Here is a 16,283-nt window from a genome sequence, read left to right on the forward strand (position 1 = left end):
CCTCCTCTTCTCTCCCCTCTTAGTTTCCCTCTCAAAATATTCAAGGACAAAGCCCTCTCTCCCGTGCCCCAAGCCAGTTACCAGTCTATACCTGTGGTGTGGGACAGAAGCCAAGGATATTTTTTATGCAGGCCTACACGTGACCAGGTGGCACTTTTCTCTTATCATGAGACAGGCTTTCTAAAGGCAGCTCTGTGAGCTGGAGGCTGCAAGGATGCGTGAACGAGACTCTGCAGTTGTTTGTCAAGAGCGTGGGAAGGTGGTACACTTCGAAAAGACACGCATGCGAGATTTGCGTCTGTCCTCTCTCTTCTCTCTCACCGTCGCCACCTTCTCTTGCTTCCGGTTGACCTCAACTCCTGAAATACTGGTGTCATTTCATTCTAGCTGTCGGAGCCACTGCTGTGTATCCTATCGATCTCGTAAAAACCCGAATGCAGAATCAGCGATCCACTGGCTCTTTTGTGGGAGAACTGATGTATAAAAACAGCTTTGACTGTTTTAAGAAAGTGCTACGCTACGAAGGCTTCTTTGGACTCTATAGAGGTTAGTGCCATGCGCTGAATTCATGGGAGGTGAAATTGTCGGAGGCTCAGTTCCCCCCCTCGGTGCTGGTAGCCTGGCGAACCAGAACAGCCCATTTCTGAAATATTATTTTATAAGCACCTTCAGTGGGTTTTTAAAAGGCTCATATTGTTTGTGTTCTCGGAGTGCCCCAGTCCCAGCTAATAGGGTACAGTGTCCTGAGGTCAGGACAAAGCCCATTTGGGGTGTGACTTTCCTGGATTACATAATAGTCCTCTCCCCCTCTGCCCTATTTTACTTCCTGTGATTTCAGCTACCCACGTTAAACTGTTACCCAAAAATATTACATGGAAAATTCTAGAGCTAAACAGCCTGATCTTTAAATTGCCCACGATTGTGCGTGTCATGCTGAAATCCCACACCATGCTGCTGCTCTCGATGTATGGTCAGGAGGTCACTAGTAGCCAGCACCATGGCACAGCTCCTGCATCTCTCACCTCACTTCAATCTCATCACGTGGGCATTGTGTCATCCCACATCCTCACAGGGAAAAGCATATGTATGGCACAATCAGACATGTCCAGAGAGAGACCACCTTCTGTAACTTATTACAATATATTGTTACAATTGCTCTATTTTACTAGTTAATTTATAAGTTAACTTTTAGTATGGGTATGTACGTGTAGGACAAAACACGGGCACACAGGGTTTGGTCCTGTTCGTGGTTTCTGCTTCCTCTAGGGGTCTTGGTACATACCTGCCTGTCGAGCAGGCGGCCCAGGGTGAGCCCCCGTGACTGCCTCTCTCTGAAGTCTCCCTTCCCTTCATCTGGGCTGGGGAGTTGATTCCTACCTCACTTGGGCCAGGTCCTCCACCTGCCCTTTTCTCAGGCAAGGATTAAGGAGGGGACCAGTAGCAGAGACTGACACACAGCCGTGGAAAGGGTCCCACCCCCTGACCGCTTCTGCCTCGGCCTTGGCCCAAGGAGAGGAGACTCAGTTCCCAACTCCCTTCTCCCCGTTCCCTTCTGCAAGGAGGGAGGATGCATGCGCATGCCCTGAAGTGCCCCGGCACCACCATGCAGTGAGGCCGGGCCGGCTGCCGCTTGGGAACCACAAGGCCGCCGGGGTCTTCCCTCCTCCCCTTCCTGGGCCTGCTCTAGCCTTTGGTGCTCTGCGGAGGCAGGCCGGGGAGCTGTGAGCCGCGTACACCTGTGCCTCTAGGCCTCTTCTGCCATCTGCTGACTCCAGCCTTCAAATTAACTCCCACCTCAAACAAAAAACAAAAACCCTCTTGAAGGCTTTGGCCTTAGAAGCTGGGCCATTTGAAACTCCAGAGAAGTTGCACTTTGCAGGTTCTGTTATAAAGGGAGATGACCCCATCAAAGGCCTTTTGATCTCTTCTCTGCCCTCTTTCCCTTACCCCCTGCCTCCTCTTAGAATTTGGAAGGTCTCTGACCCCAGGTGATTGATGATGACCCTTGTAGGGTCACTGCCTTCCATTTGAAATACATCTCCCCCTGCTGACAGCCACCTTGCAAATGAAATGGCTCCCAAGTAGTACAAGGTTAATGTCACAGTTTCTGCTTTGCAGTGAGTCAGGCAGAAGCAAGCCACCCCTTTACCTGCTGATACGGGTGGTTTTCTGAAGGGCGAGCCCTGAGCCTCCGGTGTGGACAGCCGTCTGAGCCTTGGAGTTGCTTCGCGAGCTAACCTCATGGGCTCATGTTGGCATTAGACTGGATGTCAGCGGTGCCCTTAGAATTGCGAGCATCCTCTCAGCACTGCTAAATGGGTTTAATTCGCCAGTGTAGACTTGGGGGTTTTGTGTGTTCAGTTTTGAGTCCCTTCTCTTTCCTCTGGGGGGCACACACCGGGCAGCTGAGCCCAGTAGGCAGGTGGTATCCAGGTTTCCCCTCTGTGCCTCAGCCTTTGGTCTCGTGGATGGAGCAGCTTAAAGCAGGCCTGAGGCCTGGGCGCCGAGTGCATCTCGGTCCTGGAAGGAGGTTTCTCATCTCGGGGTTTCAGTTCTTACATCTGCAGAATGGGAGCAGCTGCTTTTCACTTCCCCGGGAAGAGGGTCAGGGAGGAAGCCGGCATATCAGACAGACAGAGGCTCGCTCCAGACACGGAGTCGGCAGCCCTTCCCCCCTCCCTTTCTGATGAGCTCCAGTTGCCTAAGGGTAAAGGTTGGCGCTGCCCTTCCAAGGGGACCAGTAAGCTGCAGCCCTGAGATTAGCTCTGGGGCCCACCTGTGTGCATTTCACCCAGGCTTCTTCTCTTTTCTAGTGGACAGGTTTTTTATTTGTTTAAAGATTTATTTATTTGATAGAGTTACAGAGAAGGAAGACAGAGCACACTTCCACCCTTCCATCTGCTGGTTCACTCTGCACATGGCTGAAATGGCCAGGTCTGGGCCAGGCTAAAGCCAGGAGCCAAGAGCTTCTTCCAGGTCTCCCACCTGGGTGTCGGGCACAAGCACTTGGGACATCTTCCACTGCTTTTCCCAGGCCATTAACAGGGAGTGGGATTGGAAGTGGAGCAGGCGGGACCTAACCATTGTTATTAAAAAAAAAAAAAAAACAGTAGAAATAGGAAAATCTTTCTGAGACTCAGTGGTCTAACTTCTGTGTACAAAGTCAAGATATAAAATACCTACTTGTAATTTCCCAAAACTCAGCATTATCACATTTGTGTACAGGATGTAAAGTACCTGCGTGTAATTCTTTGACTACATTTATCATTGAATGTAATCTTATTTTTAAAAACTTGGTTATTCTAGGAGAAGACTGTAACTCTTGAGCCTTGAGTGTCTAGAACTGCTATGGCTAAAGCTTTCACACAGCATCATCTGAGGAGGTGTCAGGGTACATCTCTAATTTGTAGACGTGTTTCGATATACTGAGCGTGTTTTTCCTTATTACAGAATTGTCCTTAACATGCAGTTTTTCTCCATGAAAATGGATGTAACTGCTGCGATTCCTGAATAGGATCATTCGGGCATGTTGCACAAGTACGGTCTCTGTCCCCTGTTTTCAGATTACCTTTGTGCAGACTTCTTAACAAAGTGGGCAGTTGGCCCTGAGAGGGGGTGCTGTTGTAGCACCTGTCCTTATTATAGGCTGGAAGGCGCTTTTGCAGCGTCTGTGCTTACATAGTAAGTCTCTTTCTCTGTCCCAGTCCCTGGTGTGTGTGTGCGTGTGAGTGTCTTATAACAAAAATGCAGGCATCTGTATGGAAAGGCTGGGGAATGGTAAGGCAGGTTCCTGTGGAGGCAGGTTGTGTGGCTTTTCCGTGCCTGGGCTGCTGCCAGCGATGCACAGGGCCCCAGCGCTGGGAGAGCGCGGGTGAGCTGCTGCCGCCACAGCACTGACACACACGGCTGTTGCGGAGGGCCTTCCGCAGACCTGTGGCTGCGGGGGCTCTAGGACTCGGGGTGCTCGCAGCTCCCTGTTTGTCTCCAGGGGTCTCCTGCTTCTGCTTGCTGGAGAAGAGGCCTTTCCAAGTCCCAGGACTGACTCACAGGACCTTCTCCATCATGCAAACTATGTTCTTTATAAGAAAGTGACTCCTGTTCCTAGATTTGTTTTTCTTTGCAAGTTTTGAAATTCAGACCCCCAGGCAAAGTGTGCGTGTGTGTGTGTGTGTGTGTTGTATGTGTGTTTAGGGCGGTGGCATCTGAGAGTCCAGGTCTCTGAAGTCACCTGGGGAAGTTGGCCTCTGTGTCCCCTTCCCCCAGCCGCCTCTCGGCAGAGCCTAGTAACAAGCTCAGGTGCCTGAAATCCCTAATGAATTACCTGACAGCTCACTGGGTCTGAAAGAAAGGCATGGAATGACCAAATGAGCCAGCCACTGGCCAGCTCTAGACCCAGCATATGAAAGGGAAACCACTGATTGGCTAATCCTCCATAATTAAATGTTCTTAGCTGTCCAGGAATTGCTGATTTCTGCCTTTGAACTCTGCTACCCTGCCCTCCCTCTGATGCTTCAGGTAATGAGATGAGCATCCTGAGAAATTAGAGTGTTCTGGGAGGACCTTAGGGTAAAAGATGGGTTCAAGAGAAGCCAAGGTTCACCAGACATACGTCTGAAGAGGAAGGCTTTTGTTTCCGCTGGTGGGAGAATCCCTTAAAAGAAAAAAAAAAAAAAAAAAACTCTAAAAGAGAAATGAGATTATTTTATGAGTTAAACTTAATTTGGAGCAGTGTTTAATCTTTGAGATAATTGGCAAGGAAAAAACTCTTCATGAGCGCGTGGCTCCAGGCTCCGGAGGCTTCCCCTGTGCCTGTTCCGGGCTGTGTGTGTGATGCAGAGCCGTCCTCTTTCATCCTGGACTGTTCTCAAGGTGACATCTAGAGGATGCTGTGGCGACGGCTCAGGAGGCCGCTGATAACCTGCAGATCCGGGAAGGAAGCTTCGCCATGCAGCCCGGGGACGCCGCGACGGTCCCCGTGCTACAGAAGCGAAGGAGAGTCCAGGTTCTGAAATTCACACACAGAGTCTCTCTTGTGCCCAGGTCTGTGGTTAGAAACAGATTTGAGGATCCTAGCGTGAAAGTAACATGATGGCATTTTGTGACTTTGTTCTACTTTATGGGCACACGCATCCTGGCACAAATAAACAACCACAGTGAATCCGTGAACTGCCCCGAGTTCCATTGTGGCCTCTGAATGAGAGTAGTTTAAGTCGGATTTTCTTGGCCAATTTCTGCACACGGAGTGTTAAACTGTGAAAAAAGATCAAGGGGCAAGATAATTGGTTATAGGAAATCAAGCAAAAATGAGCCAAGGCCTTGAAAGGTGCTGGAGTTTGGCACAGTGGCTAAGACATTGCTTAGGGCACCCACGTCTCAGAGTGCCTGAGTCTAGTCCTGGTAACCCCACTTCCTGCTGATGCACGCCCCGGGGGCAGCAGGTGCTGTCTCAAGTACTTGCTTCTTTGCCACCCATGTGGGAGACACTGATGGAGTTCTGGGCTCCCAGCCCCAGCTGCTGGGGACATTTGAGGAGTGAACCAGCGCGTGGGAGACCTCTGCCTATTTCTCTGTCTCTGCACTATAAATTTTAAAAAATGAAAATTAATAATTTTAAAAAAAGAAATATTGGACAGAACCTGCGCTGGGTTTCTAAACCTCCAGAAACCTACAGTATAACCTGAGACTGAAGTGACAGCCTGCAAACCAGGCCAGCCAGTGTTGCTGAAGGCCTGAGAGCTCCAGGCAAGAACAGTGTGAACTGAGAAAATTGGGAAAGACAAGAAGTCGCTGAATGCATTAGTTCCGGCCTCGAGAGTGATCATTTATACCAGCTACTGCCATTGCTGAGACAGGAACAAGGACACTGGTCCAGCCTCAGCAGTGGGGAGATAGTGTAGACACAAGGACAGATGGCCATGACCCTGCAAGTTGTCACGCACTCAACCGAAGACCCGAGAGAGGATGGGATCCTTCTCCCTGGTGACCTCTGCTTCTGCAGAGCCCGGCATCAAGGAGTCGGGGAACTGGGCTTTTTCCAGACGTAATCTGGACGACTCGTTGGTTGCTGTGACACACAGCCTCCCAAGGGCGTCCCGAGCTGCATCCGTGCTAGCAGGTGGTGCTTGAAATAGGGATGCGCTTGGCCCAGGTGAACTGCCCTCTGCACCTTCCCCAGCTCACGGCGCAGCCCCACTGGGAGGACTACATGGCTGTGCCTGGGCTCTGAGAGGGGGGTCGTGTGGCTGGGCAGGTGGAAACGCCACCTGCCTGGGGCGGTCTGAGCCAGGAGCCGAGGGATATGGGGATGGTAAAGAGAGCTTGAGCCAGTGCAGAGAGCAGGCCGTGGAGACTGGAGCAAGGATAACGGCCGTGAGGCAGGGCACACGCCGTGCGGATAGCTCCTGGGAGAAGGCAGCAAGGCAGCTGTCCAGGGTGGGCTGGGGGAGGGCAGCAGCCTTGGCAGTGAGGTCAGCAGGGCGAGCATTTGCCATTGCAGGGGTGACCACCCCGTGGCACCTGCGTGCTGCTCTGGCATTGGTTCCGGGATGGGGACATGCTAGGAATAAATGTCCTTGGCCAAACTCCACTGTTTGGCCATGCCCCGGAAGCCTGAACCTCCATTGTGTGCTCTGTGCTACTTGGTCAGCGTTGGCCCGGCCAGGCCTGAGCTTGGTGTTCACCAGCGGCTGCAGGGTTGCCTTCATTGTCCAGTTCTTCCCTGTAGGAGGTCACTTGACCTCAAGCCGTGCCCGTGTTGCCCCGCTTGGCCTTTCTGAACGGCGGATGTGTCTGCTCCGGACAACATGTGTGAGTCAGTTCATCTTCACAGCTACCCCTGGAAGATCATCCTGTTACTAGCCACCGCTGTCCCTGAGCCTGCTTGCCAGTGCCTCCCATCACTCACCGGCTCACCAGGCCGTCACCTGCATGCACGCGGCCCTGGCATTCAGTGCACTACCTGGGGACTGGCAGGTGCAACATGGACATCTGCTGCATGGCCACGTTGCTTTTGCTGTGTGAAAGGGCCGGTCTGTGCCAGGTGCGGGGCCAGCATGAACAGGGGCCCAGAGGAAATTTCCAGAACCGTCTGGGGCTGAAGAGTAAGCGAGAGCACTAAATCCAGTGGCGGGTGGGGCAGGCTGAGCCCGGGGGCACGGAGTGTTGGTCTGGGAGCGGAGGCAGACCTGTGTGCTGCTGAGTGCTGCTGCCTCACGCTGTGTCACCAGGGGTGACCGCCACGCTGCTCCCCCTTTCTCACTCTGGTTTCCATGAAGGGAGAGGAGGAAGAATATGATGATCAAATGTCATATGCAGTAAACAGCTACAAAACCCTTCCCTGTAGCACCTGCCGTGTGCTTGGCACCGGTCTGAGGGCTTTGTGTATTTGGACGCATCTGCTCCATTACCCCATGAAATCGGGGCCACAGTTAGGCCCGCTCTGCAGCCGTGGAGACTGAGGTAGGGAGAGGTTATAGCCCTCCCGCCAGCAGCCGAGTGAGAAGCCAACCCCAGCAGCCTGGCCGCAGGGCCTGTCCTCGGATCACTCGGCTCTCCCCCACCACCCCAGAGACATCACACTGGGAGAAGTCGCTGATCAGCAGCGGTTGGACAGTGTTTCACTTCAACCAAAGAAAGCTTGTTTTAGCCTAAAAAATGCTTGAAAAACACATTGTTTCATCTGCGCTATTTCCTACCCGCGCTATTTCCTCATCTTTGTCTGAAGTGAGCAAGGCCCCCAGGCACCATCAGAGCTGAAGAGCCCTCCCAGAGGGGCCGGTGTCAAGGACGGGCCCGGTGTCAAGGACAGGCCTGGTGTCAAGGACAGGCCCTGTGGCGCGGGGACAGCATGGAGCTCCTTCCCTGATCCTGGCCGTGAACGCCGTTCAGAGTGAATCGCCTCGAGGCACTGCACTTTCTGTGTGTAGGACGTAGTTGGTGAAGATCTGATAACCTGTATTCATTTTCTCATCGAATTATCCAAATACGAGGGAAATTCACAAAGTTTGTGGACGATGGAATTAAAAATGAATTTATTTTGGTACCTCAAAAAAGCGGGGTGGGGGGGCGGAATCCATGCTCAGTTTCTGGGATGGCATTCATTTTCCACAAAGTTTCCGAGGTGCCCTCAGAGGCCTCCAGTTAGCATCTTGTTTTACCAGTGAGCCCGAAAGTGCAGAGTGACTTACCCAGTGTCACTGAGATGCCGTCCCAGGTCTGCTCCCGCCGAAGCCCCCCCCTCAAGCTGCTCCTTTTTCCTGATGAACGCGACAGGATGGAAGTAGCTCTGATTAAGTCGGCCTTTGTATTGCATTCCTTTCATAGTCCCTCCCGACCCTGTAGTTCTGGAATCCTAGTTCTGCGGGGTTCTCAGCTGTAGGGCAGCACTGTCAGCCACTCACCTGGTGCGTTGCTCAGGGGGCCTCCCCCGGGGGTGCTGCGCGAAGCTCCCATCTGCGGCTCCTGCCCGCGTCTCCTTGGGTTGCAGAAGGCACTGGGATCAGAAGGGATGGTGTGATTTATACCTCCGGCCCGTGGAATTTGAAGACAAAATACAGAAGTAATAGCACGGCCTGTAAATCTTTTCTCGCATTAGCAGCCCTCTGGTAGAGTCGGGTCTGCCAGGGAAGCATTGCCATATGTGCTGATGGAGCCGAGTGAAAGCGGGAAGAAGAGAAAACTAACCACACTCATAAATCTCGTCTGAGGCCGCCGGGAAACTGAATGCTGTCCTGTCAGGTTAGAAGCAACACGCGCATCCCTTCTGTGTTACGAATGGTCGAAATGATTCCCCAGGACCCAGAAGAAACATCTCCTCCTGCAGGGCAAGCCCGAGCGCTGTGCTGAGATACGCAGACGCCAAGCAGACACGCACCTGACTCTCCCATGTGCGTGCAGGGAAGGCCTTCCCCGCACTGGCGGCTCTCAGTTACCGAGGCCGTGCAGAGCCCTGTTCCCCACCTCCCCGTGAGGTCAGGGTGAAAGACGGCTCCTGGAACTCCCACCTCTGTGATGTTTCATTGTCCCCCAGCTGGGGACCCCTCCCAAACAGCATCTGCCCCAAACTGGTGGTGTTGAGGCTGTAGGGTGCTGGTCAGATTATAGCCCACAGGCGCCTGTGTTCTCCACCCTAGCCATCCATTAACCCGAGATGCCAACATCTGGCCTGATTGTTTGGAATAGCTTTGTATTTAGTTTTGTTCACACTGAATTGAAGCTACTCACTTATTACAATAAATTTCAGGCCTCTGGTGATACAGCTTTAACGTCTAATAGTCTTCCTGTCTTGGATCTCTATCTTGGCCAACTGTCTCTCATCTGCCTGTAGAGCTTCTTACATATATATATATATATATATATATATATATATATATATATATTTGAAAGACAGAGTGACAGAGAGATCTTTTACCCGTGGTTCATTCCCCAAATGACTGTAACATCTGGGCCAGGCTAAAGCCAGGAACCAAGAATTCCATCTGGGTCTCCCACGTGGATGGCAGGGGCAAAGTACTTGGTCCCTCACCTGTTGCTTTCCCAGGCACAATAGCAGGAAGCTGAATTGGAAGCAGAGTATCCAGGACATTCAGCTAGGGAATACTGGTGTCCCAAGCAGCGGTTTAACCCATTGTACCACAATACTGGCCAACTTACATTTTACCTTATTTATTTATTTATTTATTTAAGATTTACTTATTTATTTGAAAAGCAGAGTTAGAGGGAGAGACAGAGAGAGATCTTCCACCTGCTGGTTCATTCCCCAAATGGCCACAACAGCCAGAGCTGGGCCAAGAGGAAGCCAGAAGCCTGAAACTCTATCCAGGTCTCCCAAGCACATTAGCAGGGAGCTGGATCAGACGTGGAGCAGCCAGGACTTGAACCAGCACCCATATGGGATGCTGGCTTCGCAGACAGTAGCTTAACCCACTGGGCCACGACACCAGCTCCTTTGTGCTGTACTTTAAAACTGCTTCATTAATATCCAGAACTTGGTCCCTGCTCCCGAGTGTGTCTGGGGAGAGACGTGGTGCAGTGCCCCAGGCAAGAACACAGATGCTGGGGCCAGACCACCCGTGCTGAACTGGGCTCAGGCAGCTTCTTTGAAGTCAGCTTTAGTTTCCTCACTGAGTGATGGAGATGAAAATAGCATTGCCTGAGTAAGGTGGTTGTGTGGATGAACTGTGTTAATTCACACAGAACACAGAGCAGGGCCTGACGTGTGTTAAGCGCTCCAAGTATTGGCAGTCTTCATTATCAGCGCTCTTGGTACTTATTGGGTCTCCCGAGACCCATCCACAGGCTCCAGTAGCCTTGCCCAACCCCTAGTCTGGAAGCCGTAGGGCCTTTGCACACCCCGTCCCCTCTGCCTGCATCACGCTCCCTCCGTTCGAGCCGGTCCCTTCTCCAGTGAGCCCCTGCTTACCTGAAAGCCCGACACATCTCCCCTCCCCCTCCATGCTTCCCGCCTCCCTCCAGGCCTTGACACCCCCGGCTCTGGAACTCAGAACACACTGGTTGTCAGGTGCTGGATCCTGTTTCCTGGACTGCGGGTTTCCTGAGCCAGAGGCACTGGCCTTGCTGTGTTCGTCCCACTCCCTGCCGGTCCAGGCACACACAAGGCATGGTCTGTGCCTGCTGAACAGATACATGTACGCTGCCCTCTCTTTATCTTAAATGCACAGTTTGCTCTTTCGCTTTCTGCTGTTCGCGATGCATCTCTAAATTTGTGGCGAGAAAGACAAATCTCAATTTCTCGAAAGGCTGGCTGAAGTGATTGTATCCAGCGCTGCAGTCATTTGGCTCTGTGGGCTGTGTTTTATTAGCCATTTAAAAAGACTGTCATGGGGTGGTTATGGAGACAAGAGAGCATCGTTTAAATCACAGTGCTTTCAACGTATCCACAGTTTTGGTCTACAATTTAATGATGAGAAAAATGCACCTAGCAAGTAAATATTTAACTAAGCATTTTGGTACTTGACCTGAATACAGTGAGTGAAATGGAGATTCAGATGTTAAGATGCAGTTTAAACAGCTTATGCCCGTATCTTTTTTTTTTTTTTTAAATAAATTTATTTGAGAGGCAGCGACAGACAGAAAACGATCTCCTGTCTACTGGTTCACTCCTTAAATGCCCGCAACAGCCAGGGCTGGGCCAGGCTAAAGCACAAGATAGGAGTGCAGTCCAGGTCTCCCTCGTGGCTGCCAGGGGCTCAGCCACCAGAGCCATCGCTGCTGCCTCCCAGGGTCTCCAGGGGCAGAGCTGAGACTCGAACCCAGGCACTGTGGTGTGGAACACGAGCGTCATACCTGCTAGGCTGAGAGCCCAGTCCTTATGCCCCTATTTTACCGATAGAAATTCACGCACTCTCATGGGGTAGTAACCTTCTCATTTATAGGCTTCTGAAAAGATTGTTAGGAGGTGAGCATGCGTGCTTTGAGCAACAGCACTGGCTTTGCCCGGATGGCTCCCTGTTCCCATCTCCTCTGCCTTTGCTGCTCCGGCTCACTGAGGCCATGAAGAGCTCACCCCTACTCAGGCTGGGGAGAGCATCGGCGTGGGGGCGCTTCTGGAAAGAGTGCCCCCATGAGAAAACCAAGGCAGGAATCCCATAGGGATCCTAGGGCAGGGGTTGCCACTGGGACCGGAAGGTGGTCAGGGCTGGCTCTGCCTGCCACGCCCCGTGGGTGTTCTCTCTCCATGGTCTCTCCTTCTGCCCACCCAGGCTTGTGTATGGTGCTTGCTTCCTAATGACATGGGCACAGGCGTGGCTTCCAAACAGCCACTTCCCCTTCTCCACCCACAGCACCTCTACGTCTTGCGCCTCAATGCCCGCGGGCTCCGTCTGCTGCCAGTCGTGCTCTGGAGAGGGATTCTGACTGGGCAGCCCCACGTCGGTCCTGGGCTGTACGGCTCAGCTTGCTCAGAAGTTGGCAGGACCCAGGCAGTGGTCACGTGTGTCTGCGTGGGAGATGCAGGCACACATTGGCAGAGAGCTGCCTGCTCTCTGAGGCCGGGAGAGACTTAGATTTGAACCCTACGCTCACCACTTAGAGCTGAGTAATTTAGATGATATAATCTCTGTACTCCTTGGTTTCCTCTCGGTGGGGTGTGTGTGAGGATTAAATGAGATAATACAGTGTCCATCACGGACGGCAGCATGACCCATACACAGTTCTCACGCTCAGGGTTAGCCTCCTGTGTGTCCGACACAAGGCATTTGCCTTTGATTTTTCTTCTATTTCCATTCTTGGAACAAAAGAGAATGAAAGTGTTTCTGAGCTCAGATAGGTGGGCCCACTTGTCCTGTAACTGCTCTCCTGAAATGGCCCTCGGCCGGCAGGAGCCCTGCTGCTCCCTGTGTCCTGCAGCTCGCGTGGTCCCACACAGAGCCCTTCCCTCGCCTCCCCAGGCCTGGTGCCCTGCACAAGCCACCGGTTCCTGCGAAGAGCTGAGCAGTAGCAGTCAGACCCCGCGTTGCTTCTCTCCCAGTCCCCTGTGCGCACGCACACAGCAGTCAGAGTGGTCTTGTGAAAAGCATGAATTAGAGGGGAGCGTTCGGCACAGCAGCTGAAGTTGCCAGCTGGGACGCCTGCAGCCCACATTGGAGTGCCTGGTTCAGGTCCTGGCTTCTCCACTTCTGGTCCAGCTTCATCTGGTGGGCATCCAAGGAGCAGTGAATGATGGCTCAGGTGCCTGGACCCCTGCCACCCCCATGGGAGGCCCAAATGGAGCTCTGGGCTTCTAGCTTCAGCCTGGCCCATGCTGGCTGTTGTGGCCCTTTGAGGGAGTAAACCAGCAGATGGAAGATCCATTTGTCTTTCTCTCATACTGTCTGCCTTTCGGATAAAATAAAAATAAATCAAATTTCTTAAAAAGCATTCAGGAAAAAGTTGGCACCTGTACTGAACATGAACAGACTTCATGTATATGAACTAGCACAGCACTCTGCTGCAAAACTTCCCTCCGCCTCCCTCCAGCTGACTTCAGATAAGCCAGGCTGAGGACCCTGGCCTGCTGCGTGGCTGCTGTCTGGCGCATGCCACTCTCCCCGTGTGCACTTCCTGTGGCACGGGCTCATGGACGCCTCCTTTGGGAGCACAGCGGCCTTGCCCCTCTTCTGCTTCCCTGCCCGGTCTGCTCCCACCCTAGGAGTGCAGTCTCCCCTGGTTGTCGCTTCCCTGGCAGCCTGCCCTTCCTCCAGGTGAGACCAGCGTGAGCAGGACACTCACTTGTCCTGTGCTTATCGCCGAGTCGCGATGGCTGAGTGGAGGGACGAGAAGAGTGTCGGGAGTGTGTGTGTAGAGGGAGTCCACTTTCAGGAGGCGGGAGGGAAATGAGCCCACGAGTGCAGCCGTGAGATTTCCCATGCAAATGATGCAGAACGCGAGAGGGGAGTTTACTGGGCCTGACGTGTCCGTTAGAAGTTGGTGCTCAAACATTCCGTCTCAGGTCTTCTCATTAAAGGTAATAGCAGAAAATTGCAGCAAAGATTGCCCCAGTTTTTAAGTGGTGATCCCCTCGGTAGAGCTGTTGATTTGTATAGTTAATGCTAATTTATTTAATGTATTTCTTCTCTCTGTTGATTTTTAGGTCTGTTGCCACAGTTATTGGGAGTCGCCCCAGAGAAGGCCATAAAACTTACAGTAAGTCTCCTGAGTTGGCGCTTCTCAGTGGGGGGGTCAGCACAGAGCGGGGCCCCTTCTCATTGCGGGTCAGCAGAAAGCTGGGCACCTTCTTATCAGTGGGGTCAGCACAGAGCCGGGCACCTTCTCATTGCGGGTCAGCACAGAGCCAGGCACCTTCTCATCGGGGGTCAGCACGGAGCCGGGCACCTCGCAGTGTTCCCAGGGGAAATGGTGGATTTGTGGTTTTTCGGCGGTGCTCACTAATTGGAAGGTAGGGGCGCTCACCACACAACAGCTTCTGGATTCTTCCCCACCGCACACCCAAAGTGCATTGGTAAACTTGAAGGAGATGGGTGGTGGCTGTGCTGTCGTCCTCACCAGCACCGCCCGCGGCAGCAGCCACAGCAGGATCTCCTGCGGTGCCGGCCACGTGAGGTGCTTGATGTCTTGTCACTCCGCGCTTTAATCGCATACACACTTGAGACCCCCAGATTACAGGCGAGGGGAGTCGGCCCCTGGAGGTTAAGTAGCCTCCCCGTGTTCACAGAGATCCTGAGTGGGAGAACTGAAGGCAGGTTTTCCCCACTGCGAAGCATGTTGCACCTGCTGTTTGTAGAATGTCTGTTTGGGGGTGTTCTCTAAGTACTCACCAAAGTCAGGTGACGAGGGAGCTGGGTTCTCCTTGAGGCTTCCTCAGGTGTCTGCCCAGCTCCTGGCTCACATTCGACAGGTGGTTGGTCCTCGGTTTAACTCTCTGTGGAATGGGTAGATACTGTATGTAGACCACAATGGCCAAAACACCACCAGAAAGTTCCACTTCTGTTCTACATTGGTCCCTGGAACCCTCCTTGTGCTGTTGTGTCATGTGACCTTGAGACAGCTCATGTTCGTCTCTGGTCAGAATCGGCCAGAAGCAGCATGTTTGCTCCTTAAAGTGGCTTGCAGTACAAACCATTCTGAGAATATTATATTTAATTAATTAATGCAGCTGATGTTCTTTGAGAATCCTTGAGGGATTTTTAGATACTGAATTTCTACCAAGCTGTTAAATGTGCTCAGATTTGTCTCGATGAGTACTGTTGTAGATGAAATCGTTAGAAGCCTCGAAATGGATTGTTAATCAAACGTTATAAAGCAGTTCCTAAGTCATAAAATGCATTTTCTCCCTCTTGTCAGTATGGCTCACTCCGTGTGCTTTTGTAACTAGAGAACATATTTAAATGTTTGACTTACGGGCCATTTGTCTCCTAGTTTTTCTCCCTGAAACACCAGAGATGCCCAGATGCTTTTCCTATTTTGGGAACGGTATGTTTGTTACTGTGAATCTTCTCGAACTATTTGAAGGTCTTAAGTTATGTAGTCCATGATTCCTTCCACAGGCAGAGATAACAGATATTGACAGTTGCGTATTTATGCGTGTTTAATGACTTTCTTTACATTTCTCATCACCTTCTATAACTATTTCTCTTCCAGGTGAATGATTTTGTGAGGGATAAATTTATGCACAAAGATGGCTCGGTCCCACTTGCAGCAGAAATCCTGGCCGGAGGCTGTGTAAGTACCTTTTGTCCATCTCCACCTTGGAAAGACTTGTTGCACTGCACCTCACTCTCCCCTGGTGCACAACTGAGGACTAAGGCTTCTGTTTAACCACAGATCCCGCACCAGAGCCCCGTGTCCTAGGGCCCCTCGGCTTCTCCTAGGCAGGCCAAGCGTTCCCGAGACGGAAGGGTAACTGTTTCTGATCTTCCTGCCTGTTCCGTCATGCCTGTTGACTGCATTCGCGCTTGTGGTGGGCTTGGCCGCGGAGGTCATGTGTGGCAGGAATGTCTGGCCTTGGAAAAAATCTGTGCTGGTCTTTCCTGAAGTTCATTTCTAGTGCGTTCTTTCCTCGAGCCGCCCTGTGCGGGGGCAGGCCCTGCAGTCTGCAGTTGGAAGCCCGCGGCTGTAGTGCTCTGCTTGGCTTTGTATGTGACAAGTGGCGGTGCCCCGCAAGCTCCCCATGCTTCTGGGAGCAGCTGGCCGAGGGCGCTGCGCGTTGTCAGAAGTGCCTGGAGTGCCAGCTCCTTGTCGTGGATGAGCCACCGCTCCTTGTCCCGAAGCTCAGCGAGGCCCTTGTGTCTTATTTTCTCTCGCGTACCAGTTTGCTTATGAGAACGTGAAGACTGAAATAAGTTAAACCCTTATAGGAAGCCTGGTGCTATTTAAAGATAAGGGTGGGTAAATAAACAGGCTTTGATCATTCAGGCAATCTAATACTGCTATATTTCTCCATTGAAATGTGCATGGCTGTTTTTATAAGAAAGATGTAGTTACTTTTAAAAAAGATCAGCTTGTTCTGGGCAGGAGATGTGAGTCATAAAATCAGTCTTTTCTCAAGAATCATTGAGTTCGAAAGTCGCACAAATCGCTGAGAGGGTAAATGCTTGTGCGGAAGGGAGGGGCTGTTTGTCCTCCCTGACTCGGACCGCTGGTGCGGGGACCATGGCAGGAGCAGGGAAGTCCCCACTCCTGGTCATTCTTTCGGGATGGCTGGAATTTGGCTGCTGCCTGATCCCTGTTTGATCACTGACCTGACCGAGATGGCCAGGTAGGATCCCCTTGTTCTGTAACTCTAGCAGCCTTCAGCATGGCGACGGGGGCGCCTTTTATGTCCTAAG

General features: G+C 52.1%; 1 protein-coding gene across 2 annotated transcripts in view; it reads left to right on the forward strand.

Annotated features, from left to right (window-relative positions):
* SLC25A13 (solute carrier family 25 member 13) overlaps positions 1 to 16,283 on the forward strand; it is a 186,952-nt gene that overhangs the window by 122,140 nt on the left and 48,529 nt on the right. For both annotated transcript variants that reach the window (XM_062179221.1, XM_062179222.1), the window contains 3 exons: positions 388 to 546; positions 13,589 to 13,641; positions 15,097 to 15,177. In XM_062179221.1, the coding sequence (XP_062035205.1) occupies positions 388 to 546; positions 13,589 to 13,641; positions 15,097 to 15,177 (293 nt within the window). The remainder of the gene's footprint in view (positions 1 to 387; positions 547 to 13,588; positions 13,642 to 15,096; positions 15,178 to 16,283) is intronic.

Source organism: Lepus europaeus, chromosome 20, assembly GCF_033115175.1.
Source record: "Lepus europaeus isolate LE1 chromosome 20, mLepTim1.pri, whole genome shotgun sequence".
In the NCBI taxonomy this organism is placed as follows: Eukaryota; Metazoa; Chordata; class Mammalia; order Lagomorpha; family Leporidae; genus Lepus; species Lepus europaeus.